The sequence below is a fragment of the Gymnoscopelus braueri genome, assembly GCF_963280865.1.
Source record: "Gymnoscopelus braueri genome assembly, chromosome: 22".
Lineage (NCBI taxonomy): Eukaryota > Metazoa > Chordata > Actinopteri > Myctophiformes > Myctophidae > Gymnoscopelus > Gymnoscopelus braueri.
Window position 1 is genome coordinate 43,402,241 of NC_137624.1, and position 26,487 is coordinate 43,428,727.

Below are 26,487 nucleotides of genomic sequence, written 5' to 3' on the forward strand. Positions count from 1 at the left end.
TTACTGACAGACAAATATACAATACTGTGCAAAAACATTATATAAACGAGTTGTAATCACAAAGAAAAATATGTACAGTAAACAGTTTCTGAGGGAGGGGGAGAGAGGGTGTTGACAGATTGGACATGGAGCGAGCAGAGTGGGATCCAGCGTGACCGGCGAGCGTATGGGTTTATTGTATGGGGTTAATTCATAAATTACGTGCAATGCTTATAAATCTAGATTTGAAGTGAGGCAGCTGCCTGCAAAGGTGTGCAGCACTCTGCTCGCCCCGTGGTAACTGGTAAGTGTTTTTTATTTAGTGCATGATGTTAGATTGTCACCGATCATGTTTATTTATCTTATCTTGTAACTTTGAAACCCACTCAAAATGTTTTGTTCCAGGGATTTGAGTTACAAATGTTCCCTTTAAAAAAATAATATATACACTGTATATTCAGAGATTTGCACAAATGTTCAATATTTTTCAAAAATAGCAGATATACAAGCTCATAGCGCGGCACAAGCTGCCGGATTGAGTGGGTTAATAATGTGACAGCAGGTGCTCGAGTAGAACTAGGCCAAAAGAATGATGAAGGACAAGCATCATCCTGTAGTACCAGACCTGTTTGATGATGATGCAACAAGGAGCAGCATGGAGATGACACACCCAGGACTCAAGGCTCACACAGGTTTCTTAAAGGGTAAGACCACTTTGGTAGAGGTTTGGGTTGTGTAGTTACCTTGCCATGATGTAACCCCAAAGGTGGGCAAGAAATCAAAAATAATTGCTCCATCGATTAGAAATTGATAATTCAAAATATGCTCCTCATTGACTTACATTGTACGGTAAAACAGCTCTCAAAGTCACTCTTTTAGCACATAAATGAACCCAAACATAGTTGATTCAGACAATATAGAGCATCACAAAACCCAGTACTGTTTATTTTTTTAATAAAAATGTCAACTTCCTGTTGATTTTACTATTTGAAGATCTGGATCCGGATCCGCGGATCCAGTCCAGGTTTTCTACTTATTAAAAATGGCAAAATCAACAGGAAGTTGACATTTTTATAAAAGAAAAAAACAGTACTGGGTTTGGTGATGTTCTATATTGTCTGAATCAACTTTGTTTGCGTTCGTTTATGTGCTAAAAGAGTGACTTTGAGAGCTGTTTTACCGTACAATGTAAGTCAATGAGGAGCATATTTTGAATTATCAATTTCTAATCAATGGAGCAATTATTTGTTATTTCTTGCCCACCTTTGGAGTTACATCATGGCAAGGTGACTACACAACCCAAGCCTCTACCAAAGTGGTCTCACCCTTTAACTGAGGCTGTCAGACTCAGAGCCCTGATAACGAGGACAAAACTCAAAACACAAAAATAAATAAAACTGTAAAGAATCCTGAGCGGCTGCTCAAAATGTCCCCGTGCACATGTATATAGACAAGTACAGTAGTATTCTTGTTAGTGTACATAACGATTATTAGCGCAAGGGGACACACTTACAATAAGGGTGATTTGATGCACAACCTAATATAAATCAGGCTTTATGCATGATTTAATGTATTTATCTCACTCCTACACCACGAAACATGTTGTGGTTTTTCTGACCCGGCTTCAAAACGCTTAAAGATAAAGACGATGAGACCCCAGTCAAACCCCATGCTCTGACATGATGATGAAAACCTCACTTTGACCAGTACATCTAGTGTGGAATAAAGCAAAGAGATCTCCTATTCACTGTGTGAGGTCTTTAAACCACCTGTCAAAATGTTCAAAAATAGCTCAGATCTTGGAGCTTGTAAATCATTGCTATTTTTGCGGGACATCACTGTATACGACAAAGTAGGGCTTAAAGCTGCAATCCGTAAAGTACACCCCCCAAAATCTAATTCTGTCAATCTGAGCCCCAGTTATCTCAAGTGCCCAGTTCTCCTGCTACCATAGGGACTAGATTCTACTTCCACGCCGCATCATGTAAAGCAGGCGTTCCCCAATTAGTTTTCCTCAAGGGCCAAATCATGTCTAGGGTACCAAGCCGAGGGCCAGGGGCATTGTGGTCAGCAAAATTTTGGAGTTTTCAAAATGTTTTTTATTCGTTTTTTTCCTCTCTAATCTAGCTAATTTGACACTGTGCTATTTTAGGCCTGGGATTCTTAAATCCTGTGTTGAGGGTCACACAAGGAAAAAATGTACTCTGGAAACAAAATAACCAACCATTTACATCAAATATTTGGTTGTTACAGTCTGCTCGAAAAGAAATGGATACAGATTAACAGCAGCCAGATGTACATACTGAAATTCAAAATAAGTCCAGAATCAACAATTTACTTACAGATGTGTTTGTTACAGTCTGCTTGAACAGTAATACAGATATTATTGCATTTTTTGTTTTGTTGACAGGAGTTGCCTCTCGCTGGCCGCAAATGGCCCACGAGCCTATTGGGGAACCACAAGTATGATAATGAATAAATGGACGGGCCAGACAATAGTATTCATAAAACTTGTTTTAATTCTTAAGTAAATACATAGATATTTAGAAATAGATATACTTTTGAAGAAATCAAAAATGACCCAGATACCAGGTTCACCAAATAAAGCCAGTGCGAATGAATAAATATATGATTTTTTTTTACACAAAACAGTACTTTAAGACATAAATTACAAAGCATAAAAATAGTTCTCTTTTTTTTTTTTTTGACAGTACGAGAATTTCTTTTTTTGTTTATGTTTGGTGCCAAAAAACATTTCTCCGGATACGAGGAGAGAAATCCATTTAGGAAAAATGTCAGAATGTAGCCGGGCCTGCATCTTCAAATGCTTGCAGTGAATGTTATTTGCACAACTAGTGAAATATGTTGATGTTTTTTTCTCCACTTTACAGTCTGTTAGCAGCAAAGAAAAGACAATCCTTTACGTTTACCCTTCAAACAGACCATGAACTCAGTCATTAAACCACTTTCCCTGTTTTCAGACATTTTCTGAAAAGAAATTTGCCCAAAATGTTTTGGGAAAAAAAATCAGACCTACAAGCTCACGTGTCGAGGCGCAAACGCGTCGAGAGAGCTCGTAGATCTGCTATTTGCTGTACGGACTGGGTACAGAGAGGCTTGAGTGGTTGAACTATCTTCATTCAGATTGGAGGGCTTGCATACACATTAGTTTAACATACACTTTGTATTCTTAAAGTCAAACATAATTCATATATATATAGAGAGACATTGTAGATCCATACTAAGTAAGCACAAACATTAGAGTCGTGGAAGCACACTATGCCTTAGCATTAGACACATACAACTCACTGTGGTCAGTGAATCAAGCGGCCGATTCAAATAGAACAATCAGCTTAAAATATATGAAAACGGTAAAAGAAAAAAGAAAAATCAGAAACCAAACCATCCAGCTAATATACAGGATGTTTCATCTGACAGAAGAGACGTATGAGGCTCAAATGACAGCCAAGTATTACTGTTGTCAATTATCATCACCATCTAATACTGGAAAACATGACTGGATTTGCAAATTACAGGGAATGTGTGAATTTCAGTCGTCTTTTGTCATACAGTAACAGGTACACAATAACTGTAGACTGTCCCTGTACTTGAGAAACATATTTGGTGAAATGAAGGCGATGGCAAATTATTTTGGTGGGATTTCAGTTTGACTGAACAAACGTAGCTCTCAAATAGCTCATCTTTAACAGCCTTCTTGGTTCATGAAGCCTGATTTATACATAGTTAAGTGCCAGTGTGTCGTGCATTTAAATGAAGCACAAAGTTCAGTGAGAGGAAAGAGTGAAGACAGACTCATGTATTATTGAGGGTTGTGAGTGAAGAATGTCACCAATACATTCACTATAAGTCTAAAGAAAAGCACCGGCTGTGTGCTACTTATCTTACAATCTATGATCACTTCCAAAAGCAATGTGAGCAATTAGGACGTCTTAATTTGTTATTAGCCATAAATATCGCTTTTAATAAATCAACCACAGAGACGCTGGGTAGAACCTGGCTAATGTTAAAGCTGCATATCATCATTATTATCTAGCAGATGTATCGTTTTATGGTTATTAACACATTCTCTCTCAGACTTAACCAAATGACACACAGGACCCCCGGAGTAGTTTACATAATTTGAACCAATTGGACGACTTAATATCTTTTTTTTGTATAGTTTGAAATACGGTTAGCTTCATCTGTTCAGTGCCTCGAGGATCTCTTCACTAAAACTGCCAAATCAATGCAGATAACATCCTATAAAAATATGAACATTAATTACATTTTTTGGCTAAAACCTTTATACTGTACCAACTTTTCCCCCAAAATAGTTCTTTAATATTAAACAAAATCTTGACCTGCCACATAGCAAAGGAAAATATGAAGACGTGATGTCTATGGAGACAGCAGACACAGATGTTAGTGGTGTGTAACTCGCAGTAAAGCAACTTGAAGCAGTCTGTGTTCTTGTGATTCTTAAATAGCGTACAATTGATTATGAGCAAGGAGACAGACTTAAGGGTGATTTATACTGAGCTGTGCGTCTGTGTCGCGTGGTACGTGACATGATGTACAACCTAATATAACCCATTAACCCAGACGGGAACCCCTATTTGTAAGAATACCTTTCAAGACGGGAACCCCTTTTGGGGTTGTTGTTGCTATACAGTACAGTAGCCTATATAGCAAAATAAACCTTTTTAACTTTTTTAATAAATATTTGTACGTTTTTCAGAAAACTTAGGTCAGGATTTCGAAGCGTTGTTAGAACCGGCCTCGGGTCTAAATGGGATAAATCAGGCTTTATGCGTGATTTATTTAATATCTTACTGTCTCCCACCACACAACATGTTTTTCCATGTGGTTTTTCGGACCCGGTTTCAAACGCTTATAAAGACGATGAGACGTTACGGGTGGAAGAAAAGTCGTCCCCAGTCAACCCCATGCTTTGACCTGATGAAAACCTCACTTTGAGCCAGAACATCTAGTGTGGAATAACTCCAGAGAACTCCCATTCACTGTGTGAGAGTCTTTTAGCCACTTTCAACCCGTCAAAATATTCTACTAGCTCAGATCTTGAGCTTGTAGATGGTCGCGTGTTGTGAGCTTTTGTGGATCGGCTATTTTTGCACGACATCAAAGTATAAAATAGGGCTTAAAAGCTGACATCCGTAACATTAATGTATACTACCCAGGATTCATGTAGTAGTTATGTTTTATTAACATACTCTTACCATACAGATTGGTTAAAATAACGTTTTACTCATTAAAATAAGTTTGGGATGGCCGAAATACATTGTTAGCTTGGTGGTTGAAACGCACTGAAGATGACATTCATATTGAATTCAGGGTTTGATGTTTGCAGACCAACGATAATGAACGACAATCATCCTCTGTGCCAGTGTGTTAAAATGGTGGCGATTTGTGAAGATTTCTGACAATAACAGGGCTTTAAAACTGGCAAAGCAAAACATTTTGGAAGATAAGGCTTCACATCCAACCAAAATATTAGGCTCATGTATGAAATATGGACAAAGACTAAAACGAAGGGCATTTTCTCTATGATTTTACTTAGTTTTGTAAATAACAATAGTTACAATTCTCAATACCGTTTCAGCTAATTTTTGTAAAGCCTCATTTGTATTTGTATTTCAGTCAACATATATATATATTTTATATATTTATATATTTTCTAGTTTTTGTTATTTTGTTATTCTTTGTTAACTATAATAAGCCTGGTTCAGCGTCTCTTTATTGAGAGAGAGAGAGAGAGAGAGGTTACAGTAACTGACAACACTTTATTCTTCAAGATTACAATCTGAAAAATGTGTTGTGAATAAAACACGGGGGGTAAAACAAACAGAACACATACATATGGGCTGATATTAACCGGGTTGATGACAATCGGTGACCCACACACACAGCGAGTCAATGAAATCATGACATAATCGCAGCGGACAGAAGACATCGAGAAAAAACACACACTGGCGGAAGTTAGATGAGAACTGTGTGAACGTCTGGTTATTTGCGGGGGTGGAACCGGGGGCTCTAGAATTAACCCATTAAGACCGGGAACGCATCTGTGTGTCATTTTTAGATGTCTTTTGGCTATTTCAAAATAGCAGATCTACAAGCTTGTAGATCTGCTATTTTTTTTAAAAACGTGAAAATTCGTGGCAAAATCTTGGATTATATATTTTTTAAAAGCTAACATTTGTCAAATATTTAGTTCCTGCAAATATTTGCACAACTTTTCATGATTTTTCAAAAATAGCAGATCTACAAGCTCATAGCGCGGCACTCTGTGCCGCGCTATGAGCTTGTAGATCTGCTGTTTTTGAATAGCCCAATGACGTTCCCGGTCTTACAAATTAAAAACATGGGATCGTTCCGCAAACCTGTGTCCCGCATTTTTACACATCGCACCGACCGGTGTGGAAAGGCTTTTTTTTATATATATTTTTTAAAGGCTTCACGGTAGCTCTTCATCACGTTGCATCTATTATTCGATGTCACTGTTATAAATGCTTTAATGAATACATCCAAAAGTCAAAGCCACCAGTCTTTTTTTCCAGACAAGAGTTTAGAGGACACATTCACTGAGCTGCTGGCCTATATATGCTCACATTTCTGCTCCGTCATGCCCACGGTGTCGCCGTGCCCATGAAAACAGCTGATCTACAAACTCACTGTTAAACACATTGATTGCCTAGATCGAATATTATGCGTTCTTTAATTTTTGGGGGGAAATTCCACAACACAGCTTTGTAATGATCGATCGTCTCTCAGAGAAGAAAAATCACACCCAGTGTGAAGTGGGCGGTGTGGTCATCATAGTGATGGAAGCTCACTTAAAAAAAATATGGATTTTTTGAAGTGCATAATCCTATTTATAGGTTATTAATGTCATCATGTGTCTCGCTAGCCAATCACAGTGCTGAATAGAGTCAGCCAATAGAGTCAGCCAATCACAGTACAGCTAGGGGTGTACTAATGAGCCAATCACAGTACAGCTAATGAGGTGTCCCAACCCCACTTATAGGGGCGGCTACACCGCCCAAAAATGTGGATGTGACATCATTCCAAAAAAACGTCACTTCCACCCGCCCCAATGATGGGATTTTCAGAAAAACAGCTGTAATTCAGTTTCATTTTTTTCTCCATTGAAAACCACCCGTTTTCAGCGGGACCAAAGCTCCAAAATTGCGGATCGCGGTTGGAAACTTGTCGTTCCCATGGATACACAAGATCCTTCCGCCTACTCACAGGAACGTGTTCGTGTTTTTTGTTTTTTTTTACACAATGTCGGTTCCACGGCGTTTCAAATATCATCGGATTGGCGTAATTATACGCCCGGCACGGGGATAGAAAACTATGTTTAATATCTTGGCAATCAATGTGTTAATTAGTTTAGTAGATTAGGCTGTTTTCGGGCACGCGGGCGGCAGCATCATCATACGTCAAAGCATTTAAACGGGGCTCTAATGTGGAAGCCAGCAGCGAGTTTGGAAGGCAGAGCAGGAAGGGAATCAGTCAGATGGGTTTTGGTCGGTTTTTTTTTTGGTCTTTTAATGACTTTTTAGTGTTTGATCTGTTGAGTTGAAGCAGCTTAATTAGTGAAAACGCCAAAATACACAGATCTGCTAACATCTGCAGACAAAGACAATGTCACACCGCCAAACCCTCATGTATCATTTCTGGGGGAAAAAACATTATTAATCTTTAACCCATTAAGACCTGAAGCCGATTCTACAAATGTCTGTAAAAACGTATGTTTCTATATCAGTGGATCTCAAACCTTTTCATGTCAAGGACCCCCAAAATTATATGTATTTGGCCGCCGACCCCCATCTCAAAATATTTTGTTCCAGGGACCCCCCAGAAGCAAAGATTTGAGTTAAAATGTTTGCTTTAAAACAATATATATTCAAAGATTTGCACACATTTTCACGATTTTTCAGAAATAGCAGATCTACAAGCTCGTAGCGCGGCACTCGGTGCCGCGCTATGAGCTTGTATATCTGCTATTTTTGAATAGCCAAAGTGTAAAATAATGTTTTTTTTTTAGCTCAAATCAAAAAGAGAGACAGGTCTTAATGGGTCAATAACCTTTTATGTGAATAACAAATCAAGCCATGGTTGGTTAGCTGGTCATGGTATACTGTTAGCTAGCATACTGTTAGCTAGCATACCGTTAGCTAGCATACTGTTAGCTAGCATACTGTTAGCTAGCATACTGTCAGCTAGCACTTCAAGTTGAGTCTAGGCTAGACTAGGTCGTCTAGTTCACGGTGGGTTTTGCGAGAAACTGCGGAGCTACAGAATGCTATGACAACTTAAAAGGTTCAAGTCGCTATAGAGAGATGAGATTTAGTTTTTTTTCTTACTCTCGTGACAGTTTCCTGGGTATTGTAGTTCTTTTTTTTAGTCGTTAAGTGGCCGGACCTGCAGCACACACGCGCAACTTTATAAGCCTACAACTCACTGCGCTGAACACAAGAAGACAGAAATAGGTCTAATAAGTAATTAACTGATCTTTACATTTTTATTTGGTGTGAATCCCAGCCTGGTTTGAGAGCCTCTGGTATGTACATACATGTACATCGGCTATTCCCCCCCCCCCCCGTGTGTGACACTCTGCCGTCGCATAAATTAAGCATCAGTCAACTACGCAGCATCGGCCTGTTTTAACCCATTAATACCTGGAACGCATCTGTGTCACTTTAGATGTCTTTGGCTATTCAAAAATAGCAGATATACAAGCTCATAGCGCGGCACCGAGTGCCGCGCTATGAACTTGTAGATCTGCTATTTTTGAAAAATCGTGAAAAAAATATTTTTTAGATTTTTTTCCAAAAACTGTTAGGATTTAGATTTTCTTTAAAGAATCGCCTCAGGTCTTAAAGGGTTAATCACACATCCTGCCAGCTGTCCCGTGTCTGTCCACACACACACTTCCTGTTTGTATTCCAGCATCTCCTGTGTGGTATTTTACACCTCTTCAATATATATATATATACTATATATATATATATATATGTGTGTTTTCCTTTTTTATGAGACTTATTAGTTATATTTGAGTTAAAGTATGCGTGATGTAGAAGACGAACTCCATGTCCATGGAGGTGTGGGGCACGCTGGCACTACCTCCATGGATGACGGGGATCAGAGCGCTGTCCAGCTCGTTCATGTAGCGCTGTGGGAGGAGCCTGCCCCCCCAACCGGCCTGGTACTCCACCTGAGAGAGAGAGAGAGAGAGAGAGAGAGAGAGAGATAGAGAGATAGAGAGATAGAGGAGAGAGAGAAAGAGAGAGAAAGAGAGAGAGCGAGAGCGAGAGCGAGAGAGAGCAAGAGAGAGAGAGAGCAAGAGAGAGGAGAGAGAGAGAGAGAGAGCAAGAGAGAGAGCGTGAGAGAGAGAGAGAGAGGAGAGAGAGAGAGGAGAGAGAGCAAGAGAGAGAGCGAGAGAGAGAGAGAGAGAGAGACATGAAATTACAGCAAGACACAGTGGCAGTGGTGGAAAAAGTACTCATATTCTTTACTTAAGTAAAAGTACCAATACTGCAATATAAAAATACTCTGTTACAAGTAAAAGTCCAGAATAAAAAATGTACTTGAGTAAAAGTACAAAAGTATTGGCATCAAAATGTACTTAAAGTATCAAAAGTAAAAGTACTAAATATTTGAAAATAGCCGATCTACAAGCTCACAACGCGTCGCGCTGCGACGCGTTGTGAGCTTGTAGATCTGCTATTTTCAAATAGCCTAGGTATAAAATAGGGCTAAAGTGGTTAATGTATGTTTCATTATATCATAATTTACATCTGAAAAGTAACTAGTAACTAAAGTTTTCAAATAATTGTAGTGGAGTAAAAGTACAATATTTGCCTCTGAGATGTAGTGGAGTAGAAGTAAAAGTAATGGAAATTGGAAATACTCAAGTAAAGTACAAATACCTCAAAATTGTACTTAAGTACAGTACTTAAGTAAATGTACTTAGTTACTTTCCACCACTGCACAGTGGTTCTCAACCTTTTCAGGATGCGACCCCCCAAAATAATGAACAGCCCACTTGAGCCCACTGTTTTCTCAATCCCGCTCCTGGCCGCTCCCGTTGGATTTCTGACCGTGCCCGCCCGCGCTCACAACAATTTCGTTTCTGACCGCCACTCCCTCCCCGGAAAACAAAAACTGTAATGTCATTAATAAGTCCTGCATAATACTGCAATATTACTGTTGTCCAGTCCTGTATAAGCCTGCAATATTTCCATTGAGATCCAAAAACATTACAAAACAGAATGAGATAGTGAGCGGGCGTGCGTGAGAGAGAGAAGCATTTTATTTGTTAGGAGTTGCTCACAGAGAGATTTTTTTTTAGGTATTAAAAAGGTCTTAAAAGTCCTTAAATTGTCACTTTACTCTTATCTGGGGAGCCCCCCCCAAAAAAAATCTGGGGGTCCTGACTACTGACCCACAGGTTGAGAACCACTCCAACCCCCCCTCCACGCCCCCCCCACCACCAATGTTTTGGCCTTTTTCTCCCAAAACACTGCAGAGGATTCAAACCCTAGTCTCAGCAGGGTTGGGCAGGAACTTGCACGACTCATTGTCAAACAGTCACAGATGCTGATGATGCAAGGCCTTCTATACGTTGAAAATTCGTATTGTCTATGTGATGAATTGTGTATTACTGAAGGCCACAGGTCAACAGGACAGGTGTCATGATGAGAGGTTTTATAGGTGTGGCACGGACACATTTACCATGTCAGTCTGAGTGGAGACTCGAAGACACAGCGCGTTGATGCCACCGGCAGCCAGCACGCTGAGGTGAGGCGTCAGGGCGGTGCACGCTGCTATGGCCATCTCACTCTGGAACACACTGCAGGACGACAGCACCGTGTTCAGACAACACTCTGGGTCCTTCAGCTCATAGAACACCTGGAGGAGATATAACAGTTAATACTATGTGTCCTTCAGCTCATAGAACACCTGGAGGAGACATAACAGTTAACACTCTGTGTCCTTCAGCTCATAGAACACCTGGAGGAGACATAACAGTTAATACTATGTGTCCTTCAGCTCATAGAACACCTGGAGGAGATATAACAGTTAACACTCTGTGTCCTTCAGCTCATAGAACACCTGGAGGAGACATAACAGTTAATACTCTGTGTCCTTCAGCTCATAGAACACCTGGAGGAGACATAACAGTTAATACTCTGTGTCCTTCAGCTCATAGAACACCTGGAGGAGACATAACAGTTAATACTCTGTGTCCTTCAGCTCATAGAACACCTGGAGAGACATACAGTAACAGTCCTTCAGCTCATAGAACACCTGGAGAGACATACAGTAACAGTCCTTCAGCTCATAGAACACCTGGAGGAGACATAACAGTTAACACTACGGTATGTATTCTTCAGCTCATAGAACACCTGGAGAGACATAACAGTTAATACTCTGTGTCCTTCAGCTCATAGAACACCTGGAGGAGACATAACAGTTAATACTCTGTGTCCTTCAGCTCATAGAACACCTGGAGGAGACATAACAGTTAATACTCTGTGTCCTTCAGCTCATAGAACACCTGGAGGAGACATAACAGTTAATACTCTGTGTCCTTCAGCTCATAGAACACCTGGAGGAGACATAACAGTTAATACTCTGTGTCCTTCAGCTCATAGAACACCTGGAGGAGACATAACAGTTAATACTCTGTGTCCTTCAGCTCATAGAACACCTGGAGGAGACGTAACAGTTAATACTCTGTGTCCTTCAGCTCATAGAACACCTGGAGGAGACGTAACAGTTAATACTCTGTGTCCTTCAGCTCATAGAACACCTGGAGGAGACGTAACAGTTAATACTCTGGGTCCTTCAGCTCATAGAACACCTGGAGGAGACGTAACAGTTAACACTCTGGGTCCTTCAGCTCATAGAACACCTGGAGGAGACATAACAGTTAATACTCTGTGTCCTTCAGCTCATAGAACACCTGGAGGAGACATAACAGTTAATACTCTGTGTCCTTCAGCTCATAGAACACCTGGAGGAAACATAGCAGTTAATACTATGTGTCCTTCAGCTCATAGAACACCTGGAGAGACATAACAGTTAACACTCTGGGTCCTTCAGCTCATAGAACACCTGGAGAGACATAACAGTTAATACTCTGTGTCCTTCAGCTCATAGAACACCTGGAGGAGACATAACAGTTAATACTCTGTGTCCTTCAGCTCATAGAACACCTGGAGGAGACATAGCAGTTAATACTCTGTGTCCTTCAGCTCATAGAACACCTGGAGGAGACATAACAGTTAACACTCTGTGTCCTTCAGCTCATAGAACACCTGGAGAGACATAACAGTTAATACTATGTGCCCGCCATTTATCAGACCATTCATTGGGCGTTATCAGGAGATACTGACCTACCGACGGAGATGACTTATATAACCTCCTTTTTCTTTTTTTTACCATGACGGAGGCGTGCAGTCTCAAGCAAACTGGAGCCACGCGAAGCACCACCGAGTGAGTGAGTTTCCGTGCTGAACGTTGCTACGTTCGCTTGAGCCTACTCAGCGGCGTCCCAGCTATGTACCGATAGGCACAGAATAGATGCACGCCGGTATCACACCGAAACATGACTGGATTTCCAAATGTTTGTGTTCAGGGTATGTGAATATCATGGCTACACTTTACATCATTTGGTGAAAAAATTAAGGTGATGCCATATAATCTTTTGGTGGGATTTAAACTCGTGAATCAAAAAGATAATTTGTGACCATCTTTTACAGCCTTATAAGTTCATGAAGCCTAATTTACATGTTGTTGTGAGCCGAGCTGTAGATCGGCTATTTTTCATGACACAATGTGAAACCAAATATAAATCAGACCTTAAAGAGATAGTCAGGGGATATTAAAAACATCTTGGAATAAATTCCTTACCAAAAAAAATCTTCACCAATGTGTTTGTAAAGGTGTCTAGTAACACATCTCACAAAGACTGAAATGCAGTTTCCCTAGGAGAATTTTTGACAGCTCCTTAAAGTTGGGGTACCCACCATAACCTTGGTTAAAAAAAAATCAAAACAAATATATACATTTAATTCTGTTTTAAGTAGCATGTGAGGGGTCAAACTAGGGTGTTTTTATGATTCTGAATCCATTGCAAGCATTTGTTTTGCACCAAAACCACTCCTTGGGCTAAAAACGGCCCAATCTCAATGGGCTTTTTACACAAAAAGTATACCTGGAAAAGGATGGCTATGGACGTTTTTAGCCCAAGGAGTGGTTTTGGTGCAAAACAAATGCTTGCAATGGATTCAGAATCATAAAAACACCCTAGTTTGACCCCTCACATGCTACTTAAAACAGAATTAAATTTTGATTTTTTTTTTTGGATATTTTTTTAACCAAGGTTATGGTGGGTACCCCAACTTTAAGGAGCTGTAAAAAATTCTCCTAGGGGGACTGAATTTCAGTCTTTGTGAGATGTGTTACTAGACACCTTTACAAACACATTGGCGAAGATTTTTTTTGGTAAGGAATTTATTCCAAGATTGGAAAATATTCTGCTAATATCCCCTGACTAAGAGTAACACTTGGTTTATACTGGGTTGCACATTGCACATCGTATTGTGCACAGAAACTGTTTGATCTACAAGCTCACAGGAGGTCTAAAAGGTAACGGTCTGACAGCATATGAAGAGAGAGAGAGAGAGAATGAAGAGAGGAACTGACCTCGGTGCATCTAATGGTTCGACCCTCCGACTCAAACTCTGCGTCCTGCTGCAGCCCAACTCTGTGGGCCGTGTCTAGAGGCCTTCCGTCAACCCCACTCTTTATGCTGCAAAAAGCACAACATAGTAATATTAATAATACAAAACTATAATAATACTACAGCCCTTGACCCATTAAGACTGGGGAAGCATCTGCCATTTTAGATTTAAACCACATTAACCCTTTAAGACCGGGGGACGCATCTGTGTAACCACTTTATCCATATTTTATACTTTTGGCTATTAAAAAATAGCAGATATACAAGCTCATAGCGCGGCACCGAGTGCCGCGCTATGAGCTTGTAGATCTGCTATTTTTTTTTAAATCGTGTTTTTTTTTTGCAAATCTTTGAATATATATCTATAAAGCAATTGTTTTTTACTCAAATATTTGCTTCTGGGGGTCCCTGGATTATTTTTTTTTGAGATGGGGGTCCGCAGCCAAATACATATCGTTGTGGGGCTCCTTGACACTGACATTAATATTATAGCAACATAAGTGTTTCAGAAAACTGTTTTAAACTGATTTAGAAGACATTTGTAGAATCCCCAGAAGCAATAACATTTTAGCTAGAAATGCTCGCTTTAAATATATATATATTCAAAGATTTGCACAAAATTTTTCACGATTTAAAACAAATAGCAGATCTACAAGCTCATAGCGCGGCACTCGGTGCCGCGCTATGAGCTTGTATATCTGCTATTTTTGAATAGCCCAACGAAATCTAAAAATGACACACAGATGCGTTCTCAGGTCTTAAAGAGTTAACCATTATCTTATACTTTGGCTATTCAAAAATAGCAGATCTGCTATTTTTTTTTTTTTAAATCATGAACATTTGTGAAAATCTTTGAATATAGTGAATAAAGTCAACATTTGTAACTCAAAAATGTCCTTCTGGGGGATTCTACAAAATGACTTACCTTGCTATAATCAGTAATTCTCTTTTTCATTTCAAAGACCCTCCCAAAATGATATGTATTTGGCCACAGACCCCCATCTCAAAACATTTTGTTCCAGGGACCCCCAGAAGCAAAGATTGGAGTTAAAAAGTTTCGCTTTAAAAATATATATATATTCAAAGATTTGCACAAATTTCCACGATTAAAGGAGAAATCCGGACATTTTAAGTGTTATCTTTGATGTGTCGTTACTCACCTACCGACGTAGAAAGTGGCATTGTTTTTTTCCAGCGATTCCCCTGTCGTGATTTTTTCGACCCCCTCCGTTGGCATAATGGGAGCGCGTGGCTAAGGGAAATTCGTCTATTATAACCGATGCAAAGTTATTTTTTTCTCTACTACTACTCATTGTAGAGTCTCATGATACTCAAACATGCACTGAAAGTCCCTGAGAAGCGATAACGCTAACGCTGGTTGCTTGTTTCTCTCCCAGAACCTGGCAACTCGGTGTTGCCGGGGAGAGAAATAAGCAAACAACGTTAGCTCGTTCGGCATTAGCGATAGCTTCTCAGGGACTTTCAGTGCATGTTTGAGTATCATGAGACTCTACAATGATTTCCCTTAGCCACGCGCTGCCATTATGCCAACGGGTCGAAAAAATGACGACAGGGGAATCGCTGGAAAAAAACAACGCCACTTTCTACGTCGGTAGGTGAGTAACGACACATCAAAGATAACACTTAAAATGTCCGGATTTCTCCTTTAACAGCAGTAAATCAGAGTGGTGGTGGCTGTTTACCCCGTGTTGAGCGGAGCGGTCCAGTCCACCCAGCGGACGGTGACGTTCTCCCTGACCTCTCCACCGTCGTTCTTACCACACGGGATGTGGAGGTCAGTCTGTTCCCTCAGAGCGCCGCGCAGAGCCTCCATGGTGTCTGGAGGGATCTGAACCATCAACCCATCTGATGCACGCACACACACACACACACACACACACACACACACACACACACACACACACACACACACACACACACACACACACACACACACACACACACACACACACACACACACACACACACACACACACACACACACACACACACACACACACACACACACACACACACACACACACACACAGTATTAGTGTAGCTGCCATAACAGGTTGTAATTTGTTTGTTTTTCATTTCTCTATTGCAGTGGTGGAAAGTAACTAAGTACATTTACTTAAGTACTGTACTTAAGTGCAATTTTGAGGTATTTGTACTTTACTTGAGTATTTCCAATTTCCAGTACTTTTACTTCTACTCCACTACATCTCAGAGGCAAATATTGTACTTTTACTCCACTACAATTATTTGAAAACTTGAGTTACTAGTTACTTTTCAGATGTAAATTATGGTATTATGAAACATACATTAACCGCATTAGCCCTGTTTTATACCTAGGCTATTTGAAAATAGCAGATCTACAAGCTCACAACGCGTCGCATCGCGACGCGTTGTGAGCTTGTAGATCGGCTATTTTCAAACATTTTGTACTTTTACTTTTGGTACTTTAAGTACATTTTGATGCCAATACTTTTGTACTTTTACTCAAGTAATTTTTTAATTCTGGGCTTTTACTTGTAACAGAGTATTTTTATATTGCAGTATTGGTACTTTTACTTAAGTAAAGAATTTGAGTACTTTTCCCACCACTGATTGTAATATAATTTATTTGAACTGAACCTGGGTTTACCATGTATTTGTTGCACCGTAAGATCTAATTGTCTGGATTAAAGCCGGAACGCTTCATAAGGTGTGGTTTCATGCAGACTCACAAGCGTGTTACACTATACAATTCCGCTCACTAAGGTACTTGTCTTTGCTTTATAAAGGTGAACATTTACGTTATTATCATGCGTCTTCTTTATGTTGATTTGATGTATTTTTGTTCCGGTTGTGCGTTGCTGTTGTCGACCATGGATTCCCACTCATTCCCTTTGGTTTATGTGCAGTCAGCGAGGTGTGTTTGTGTTTCAGTCATGTTCTCATTACCGGTACATTCATGTTGTTTATGCTTTTATGTTCCATTATTTATGTGCGTGTAGTGCTTATGCTTTGTTTTACGTTGTTGCCAGAAAAGGTCCTTACACACCGGAGCGATTCTTTTCATGCGAATAATATGTTTTTTTTAAAAACCTTATAAAGTCAATGCAAGCTTCCACATCAGTTTCGCGGAGCGAAAAAAGCGTCTTTTAATTATTCGGAACGAGTCAGAATTTTGCGTATATTCGCATATTCGCCGGTGTGTAACCGCCTTAAGAGTGCAATAAATCTACCAGTATGCAGAACAACCTGAGTCGTTTTTGGGACCAAAGGCGGTGATAATTAGGACATTGGGTATTTGTTTTTTATCTGACTCTTTGTGGTTCTATAATTATTTGTGTTGTACATGCTACACTATGTGGAGGAGATGGAGACAAATATAAGTATAAGTAAGTATTTTAAAAACGGACATGATCCTTACCTTCAACGATGCTGGACTTGGCGATGAACCCCGACGAGGCTTTCAGAGCGCCGTTGAAAACCACAAAACTGGCTCCAGTCACTGGAACAAAACACACATCAAGACACAGTGTTTGTCATTGACATGTCTGTGTTGTCACCGCTGTCATCTCCTACTGACTCACCTACCAGTGAGGAAACCCCACCGGGAGGAAGTAGAGCCTTCGTCCTACTCCTCCCGCCCAACGCTCCCTGTGCCAATTCCCTCCCCTGAACACGGGCCAATTGTGTTCATGTAGACGCTGGACAAAGCGCCGGTGTTTGAACCTTTGTTTAATCTGAGTCCAGATACATTTTATACACACCACCACACTCATGGATGGATGCATGGACACCTGCCGGGCCCAGAGGCTGATAACTGATAAGCCCTGAGGGGTTGATAATAGATCACCTCAAGCCTAAAGGGTTTCAATGAAGCTAAATTAAAGCTGCAATCTGGAACAAATTTTAAATAATGAATACATTTTATTTTAACCTCTTCTTTAGGGGCTTTCTGTTTGAGCTGAGCAGTAGAAAGGTTGGCACTTGTACAGGACACACAGGTTTGAATCCAAAGTAGGACATAAGAATTAATAGGATAAAATAGGATCGCCCTGATCCAGATTCAGACTTTTCAAGATTACCAGATCCTGATTTGCAGTGGTTCAATCCGACCTATCTCCACCTAGTGGATTTGAAGAACAACATAAGTAGACTGACAGTTTAGCAATTTAGAGCCTTTTTATTTAGTTTGACTCAGTTCCCACAGATAAATATTGTGAAAATAGCAGATCTACAAGCTCACAACCCCTCGCAAAGCTATTTTCACATTTCCTGCCTCTTTCTTATTTTTTTTTGACAAGTTGGCCAAATGTTTGACCAGTTTCTATGGTACAGTTTGTTGATTACTTTTGATGCAGTTATGCTCTTTTTCTTTTCTTGGTATTAACAAATTCCATGCCAGAGGTTAATATCATAATGTACTCACCAGTGCCAGCATTTTTTTTCATTATTTTTTTTTTTTTCATGTCACCACAGACCTCGCTAAATAAGTTAAAAGTGCGCGTTCATTTGGTTCTAAACACACAAATCCGAGCCGCCATCTTGAAGATACAGCGGTGAACGCTAAACAGTGATCAGCGAGGAGAAAAACCCCCGAGAAAATCGAGTTTTAGACAGGATCCCAGACAGGAAGCGGATACAATCGAAAAAAACGGCACCCGAATAATTCCGTTTCCGGTGGTGCTACCGGAAACGGAAGTGGATAAAAAATTTCAGAAAGTGCACTTTTTGTGAAATAGATCTACGCGATTGGCACGTGGCGGCTTTAAATAGGTTCGCGTAGATCTACGTGATTGGCAGTCAATGTGTTAAAAAGGTCTTAAAAGACCCCTGGATGAAGTGACATAGTGGTAATGAATGGATGTCTGACCTGTGCGGGTCTTGCCCGGCATGCTGTTGGCCTGGGTCTGGTAGTTGCCCTCCTCGTTCTGGAAGCAAACCAGGTGAGAGTCGGCCTCCAGGCTGAAGCTGGCGCCCACGCTGATGACGTGCTCATTGGACGAGTTGATCACCTTCAGCATCTGCAACACACACACACACGCACACGCACACGCACACACACACACACACACACACACACACACACACACACACACACACAAACTTTTAAATTCTAAGGTCTCCCCTTAACTCTGACACTATACATTTGTATACTGACAGTTACAGACTTGTAAGGGTCAATTTAGACCCCCCCAAAAGGAACCCAGAGAATCCCTGGAATAGAATACCAAAACGCTCTCCCCAAAACACAGTTGCCCCGGGGGAAATCCGGCGGTATTCACCTGGTATTCCTAAACGTAACCTCAGTAAACTATGCCTAAACCTAACCTTATTCCTAAACGTAACCTCAGTAAACTATGCCTAAACCTAACCTTATTCCTAAACCTAACCTCAGTAAAACTATGTCTAAACCTAATCTTATTCTTACCTTAACCTCAGTAAAACTATGTCTAAACCTAACCTTATTCCTAAACCTAACCTCAGTAAAACTATGTCTAAACCTAACCTTATTCTTACCTTAACCTCAGTAAAACTATGTCTAAACCTAACCTTATTCCTAAACCTAACCTCAGTAAAACTATGTCTAAACCTAATCTTATTCTTACCTTAACCTCAGTAAAACTATGTCTAAACCTAACCTTATTCCTAAACTTAACCTCAGTAAAACTATATCTAAACCTAATCTTATTCCTAACCTTAACCTCAGTAAACTATGCCTAAACCTTATACCTAAACTTAACCTCAGTAAAACTATGTCTAAACCTAACATTATTCCTAAACGTAACCTCAGTAAAACTATGCCTAAACCTAACCTTATTCCTAACCTTAACCTCAGTAAAACTATGTCTAAACCTAACCTTATTCCTAAACTTAACCTCAGTAAATCTATGCCTAAATCTAACCTTATTCCTAAACGTAACCTCAGTAAAACTATGCCTAAAGTAAACCTAACCTTATTCCTAACCTTAACCTCAGTAAACTATGCCTAAACCTAACCTTATTCCTAACCTTAACCTCAGTAAACTATGTCTAAACCTAACCTTATTCCTAAACTTAACCTCAGTAAATCTATGCCTAAACCTAACCTTATTCCTAAACGTAACCTCAGTAAAACTATGCCTAAACGTAACCTCAGTAAAACTATGCCTAAAGTAAACCTAACCTTATTCCTAACCTTAACCTCAGTAAACTATGCCTAAACCTAACCTTATTCCTAACCTTAACCTCAGTAAAACTATGTCTAAACCTAACCTTATTTCTAACCTCATCCTCAGTAAAACAAATACAAGAACCGCTGGTCCGCGAAAAAAAATGGGGGCGAGCCTTCCGGTTACCCTGGAATCCACTTTGAGAGCCACTAAGCACTATGTGATTTTTCCACATGCTTTTAGTGCATACACAAGAGTATCTTTCATTTCATTGGCTTTAGGAGTGAAGTGTATTGCTCAGGGACACTTTGAAAATAGCATGTCTATAAGATTACAACATGTTGCAATGAGACATGTTGTGAGCTTGTAGATGGATAAAATGAAGACTTACCTCAGTAAATCGGCTCTTGGGGATGTCGATGTAGCTGTGTCCCATCTCCATGTGTATCCTCAGACCCTCCACGGCCGGGAGGCTGTACTGGTAGTTCCTCAAGTCCTGTGGAGAGACACAGTTCATCTGAGGTCAAAATCATGTTCACTAAGTGTCCTGCAGGGGGCTCAGTTTCCAAACTTTGAGAAAATCTATCCAATGTGGAAGTGACAAATTATTATGGGCACATCATGGTGTTATTACAAGGCTTTTACAATGACTGGTCTGCTCATTATGAGGTGACTGCTTGGTCACTGAAACAGAGGTCATCGCCATGCTGGCTTGTGGTGGACATTTTGGTCAAAATTTCATTTTCCCCACGGATACACAAAATTAGTTGGACAATAATAATATTACCAGAAACGCATAAAGAGCTAGCCCTGAATGACCATAATATGTCTGTAACTCTGAGAGTGTACACATGGAACCAAATTAACCATACGGGTCCATTTGGTTCCATTTGTACATTCTCCTTGCAAATAAAACATTTGAGAACCACTAGTGGTACTAGTGGTCTCATAATGTGCCATAGAGTCATAGTAAATCAGTGTCATACATATTCTGAAGAAAACCTGGAGACTTGACATTCAGTAATTGGGTCTTATGATCAAAATAAGAACATTATAATGGTATGTAAAAAAAAGAAAATCTAAAATTTGCCACGGACCGGGCCAAGTCTTTGCCACGGACACATTTTGTCCGTGTACGGACAAATTGATGACCGCTGTACTGAAAAGCTGAGGTGTGTTTTAGTCCCACAGGAGTCAAGATACTAAGATACTGCATCTGTGGTAATAGTTGGGACATCAAAAAGGAGTCTTGGGGCATTTTATTCTATGTAGTCGTTATGCCAATTCCCTGCATTCCCCACAGTGTTTTAACCACATTAAGACCTGGAACTGTGTCGTTTTTAGATTTGAGCTAAAAAGCATTATTTTACACTTTGGGCTATTCAAAAATAGCAGATCTACAAGCTCGTAGCGCGGCACCGAGTGCCGCGCTACGAGCTTGTAGATCTGCTATTTTTGAAAAATCGTGAAAATGTGTAAATTCTTTGAATTTAAATACTTTTAAAGCGAACATTTGTAACTCAAATCTTTGCTTCTGGGGGGGGGGGGGGGGTCCCTGGAACAACATATTTTGATGGGGGTTCGTGGCCAAATACATATACATTTTGGGGGTCCTTGACATGAAAAAGTTTGAGAACCACTGGATATAGAAACATACGTTTTTTTCAGAATACTGTTAAGATTTAGAAGACATTTGTGTCTTGGGTTAACCACATGAACCCTGGCGTCCCTAATCCGGGGCAAACATTCAGTGAAATTAGACAAACCACAAGTGTTATGAGCTTGTAGATTCATTGGATATTTTTGTGTAGAAAGGAAGAAAAGGAGCAGACCAAGTATAGAACCCTGGGGGACCCCCAGTCAACTATAAGCATATATATAGGGGTGGTTAATGGTACTTACAGCCAACAGATTCATAATGGTGTGTCCAGTTTCTCTGTAGACAGAACGCCGGAAGCGAATGCTGACGAGTGTTGTGGGATACACTGGAAGAAGACACAACATTTAATACACACACACTAACACAAAATACAATATAGTAGGGGTGTGCCGATACACTAATTTCACCAAACGATACGATACGATATTGGGCTCACAACTTCGATACGATTTCGATACGATACGCACTTTTTTATTATGAAAATATATGGGGGAGAAAAAAAGCAAATGCAAACAAATATTTCTGTTTTTGCATTATTCAGACATGCAAACTTGTAGCTTTTCAGCTACAATAGCCGTTTTGAATCCAAATAGGGCAATAGTGTGACACCTGACCCGAAAAAAACAACAACATGTTGTCACCCTTTTCACCTCGGGGCTGTTTGCATGCCTGATTATTATTATGGTAAAAAAAAAATAATAATAAAAAAATCAAAACCATTTTTCTTTTTTCCAAAACGATACAAATCGTCACGAAAACGTATCACGATATATCGCGGGACGATATATCGGCACACCCCTAGAATATAGAATAGCATATTGACCACATTTTTTGTTTGCCTCAGAGAACAAAATGCTAATTTTTGAGCTTACAGTATATTAATCACCTGTGGTATTTCCAGATTTAAACTATTTACAACGATACACAGCTTTCTAAAGGCATCATTTACCTCTCAAAAAGAGAAATAAAAATAGCCATCATGCTCACTTGTATTTAGTGGCTTCAAGTTTATTTTAATTGAGAATTGCTCCCATACACCTGATAATGCTAGTGCGCTGCGCGGTAAATATTCATTCTAATCTACATTTTTGTTCTTCAACTCTTTGTGATACCAATAGGAAAAGAAGGAGACACTAGAATTGAGATTAACCCATTTATTCTGGGAACGCATCTCTGTCATTTTAGATGTATTTGGCCCCAAAGTCGTGAAAATGTGTGCAAATCTTTAAATATATATTTTTTAAAGCGAACATTTCTCAAATATTTTGTTCCAGGGACCCCCCAGAAGCAAAGATTTCAGTTACAAATGTTCGCTTTAAAAAATATATATATTCAAAGATTTGCAAAAAAAAAATCCAAGATTTTTCAAAAATAGCAGATCTACAAGCTCATACTTGTAGATCTGCTATTTTTGAATAGCCAAATAAATCTAAAATGACAGAGATGCGTCCCCGGATTGAATGGGTTAACACAGATGGAAGGTTGTGTTCATGTTAAAGTGACGACAAGTGCATTTTCCATTGATGTGTACCGGTACTCATGTAAGCAATGATAAAAAAAACTAATTATACGTTGTTCAAAAACGCCCTGGCAAACGCCCTCTCTTCATGGGCCCTCTGGCGCATCAGGCAAAACAGCCTGTGAAGCAGTGTGTGAGTAACCCAGGGATTAAAGCCAGAAAAAATCCCAAGACTGAAAAGGATTTTTAGATGGGGGGGGGGGGGTGCCTGAAAATCATTGTCAGACCGGGGGGGGGGGACGTTGTGAAAGGGGAAACCCCCGAACCTTGCATCGGTTTATAGTGATGGGCCGATACCACATTTCTTCAATTCGATACCGATATTTTTGGGGGCGATTTTCCGATACCGATACCGGAACCGGAAACAGAATCAAACCGGAAACGGGACCGGAAATTGCCATACCGGAACCGGAAATTGCGATAAACCGGAAACGGAAGTACCGGAACCGGAAATTGAGATAAACCGGAAGTACATGAAAAAGTATCGTTTTTTTTTAAGTATCGATACCAAACGATATTCAGACAATCGATCGATATATCGAAACAAGTATCGATATGCCCATCACTATAATTTACCCCTGTCCTAGAATAAGACAGGGACAGGGCTGCCAACTTTCAGAAATTTCTAAGAGTGAGACTTTAACTGTCGGGCGGCAAATTTTTTTTTAATAAATAATAAAGGCTGGTATTATAATATGTTACTCTCTACCTCCCCCTACAGACTGGTATTATACTATGTTACTCTCTACCTCCCCCTACAGGCTGGTATTATAATATGTTACTCTCTACCTCCCCCTACAGGCTGGTATTATAATATGTTACTCTCTACCTCCCTCTACAGGCTGGTATTATAATATGTTACTCTCTACCTCCCCCTACAGACTGGTATTATAATATGTTACTCTCTACCTCCCCCTACAGGCTGGTATTATAATATGTTACTCTCTACCTCCCCCTACAGGCTGGTATTATAATATGTTACTCTCTACCTCCCCCTACAGGCTGGTATTATAATATGTTACTCTCTACTTCCCTCTACAGGCTGGTATTATAATATGTTACTCTCTACCTCCCCCTACAGACTGGTATTATACTATGTTACTCTCTACCTCCCCCTACAGGCTGGTATTATAATATGTTACTCTCTATCTCCCCCTACAGGCTGGTATTATAATATGTTACTCTCTACCTCCCTCTACAGGCTGGTATTATAATAAGTTACTCTCTACCTCCCCCTACAGACTGGTATTATACTATGTTACTCTCTACCTCCCCCTACAGGCTGGTATTATAATATGTTACTCTCTACCTCCCCCTACAGGCTGGTATTATAATGTGACTCTCTACCTCCCCCTACAGGCTGGTATTATAATGTTACACTCTACCTCCCCTTACAGGCTGGTATTATAATGTTACTCTCTACCTCCCCCTACAGGCTGGTATTATAATTTTACTCTCTACCTCCCCTTACAGGCTGGTATTATAATGTTACTCTCTACCTCCCCCTACAGGCTGGTATTATAATGTGACTCTCTACCTCCCCCTACAGGCTGGTAGGGCCTGTAATAAAGGCCAATCAAAAAGAAGGCCATCAAATAAAACGAAGATTTTTTTAAGTCCACGGAAATAATGAATTTAACTTGAAGGTTAAGGATGATTTAATTGTAATATAGTACAAGAATAGTGTAACTACTGTATCTGTAAAATATAACCCATTTATTTCATAAAATTATGTATTGGGTTATAGCCTATTTGTCTCAATATTTGTCACATTCAGCCCTGGACTTCACTAGGGGTCACATTAATCACATTAGAATCACAGATTAGAGATTTTCTGTATTTTCCCCTATTTTCTGTATTTTTCACTATTTAAAATATATAGTATTTCTTAATTTTTAATAATTATAGCTCGTAGATTGGCTTTTTTCACCATTAGAAATTGTTTTAAAATAAAAGGTAAACAGTTTTCCCAACCGACAGAGAGTCAGAGACAATATTTTGCCTATATATGGTTCTGTATTAGTGTATGAGTCAGTTTTAGCAGATTTCATTCTAATTGGCTACTGTAGACTGCCTATGAATTTCATGGGCCTGGGTAGGGCCACCTGGCCTGGCGGATATCTGCCCTGTTGCGCAGCAGCACGTCAGCAAGTGAAGGAAATGAATAAATACAAATAAACATAATGTTTTGATGGATAAATGCAAATGATTAAATCATATATATATCTTCGCTGTCAGGCCGAAACCTTGTATTTCCATATTTCAACTTTATGTTTTTTCATAAATGAATGCCTTACTTCAGCGGTTCTCAAACTGGGGTCCGGGGACCCCCAGGGGTCCTTGAGGAGTTACATGACTTTAACTATGAGAGTGTTCCATTTGTACACTCTCAGAGTTAGGATTTCTTAGTATAGATTGGGGTCCCAGAGATAGCAAAGAGGTATCACATGGGGGTCCGTGGCCTAATGCTTATTAAACTGGGGGTCCATGAAATTAAAAAGTATGGGAACCACTGCCCTACTTCATCATACAAGAGTGTCACACTATAAGAGTAAAAATAGCCGATCTACAAACTCCCAACATGCCGAGATATGTGTTGTGAGCTTGTAGATCAGCTATTTTCACAAATTACAATTTCCTATAGTATTGTTTGTTGATTACTTTTCATGCAGTAATGCTATTTTATATTTCATTTCTTCCTTCTTTTTTTTGTATTAAAAAGGTCTTTAAAAAAATTGTCACTTTACTGTCATCTGGGGACCCCCCCCAAACAAAAAAATTACGTGGGGACCCCCCTGGGCCTTGTGGGTCCCGACACACAGGTTGAGAACCAGTGATTTGACTAACACTGCTAGTCACGGTTTGTTGTTAAAGTTTGCTGTCAATGACAGTCACATCAGAGCCTTCATTCACAACCAACGCCTCCATGATTTATGCTCGACTGACCGGTACGGCGCTACCACAGGTGGGAGTATAAACACAACAGTGCAATGCATGGTGGATAAACCTCCCCGCCTCCTGCCTTGAAAACCAATCATGATACCGACACAATTGAAACACCGCCCAGAGTTTTGGCATTGACACCTGTATGGGTGATTTTTTTGTGAGTGACAAATAAATCCTCTCTGATTGGCAAACATAGCAATTGTTCCGCTGCTTATTTTAATGCAAGTGAACGTAAGCTAAGCATACGTTTATTGTCAATTACTGCTCCCTTCCCTGCAACAAATAATTATATCCTACCTGTTACGTGGTGTAATCCACTTTCGATTAAAAACAACAGTGTATTCCATTGTTCCTGTGATTTCATCGTTTGGACACTGCCACCATCCATACAGAGTAAAATCCATAACTTCAGCGGTAAATCCGTGCTACTTTAAGTCAGAATGAACGGAGCACAACT

The 26,487-nt window shown here is 39.9% G+C and overlaps 1 protein-coding gene across 1 annotated transcript in view; it reads right to left on the minus strand.

Moving 5' to 3' along the window:
- Positions 1-2,480: 2,480 nt before the first annotated feature.
- LOC308077940 (uncharacterized protein) overlaps positions 2,481-26,487 on the minus strand; it is a 79,449-nt gene continuing 55,442 nt past the window's right edge. Inside the window, 8 exon segments of the mRNA XM_080418962.1 lie at positions 2,481-9,220; positions 10,741-10,917; positions 13,720-13,825; positions 15,460-15,622; positions 17,178-17,258; positions 18,627-18,777; positions 20,297-20,401; positions 21,808-21,890. Of these exon segments, the coding sequence (XP_080275088.1) occupies positions 9,053-9,220; positions 10,741-10,917; positions 13,720-13,825; positions 15,460-15,622; positions 17,178-17,258; positions 18,627-18,777; positions 20,297-20,401; positions 21,808-21,890 (1,034 nt within the window). The 3' untranslated portion in view covers positions 2,481-9,052.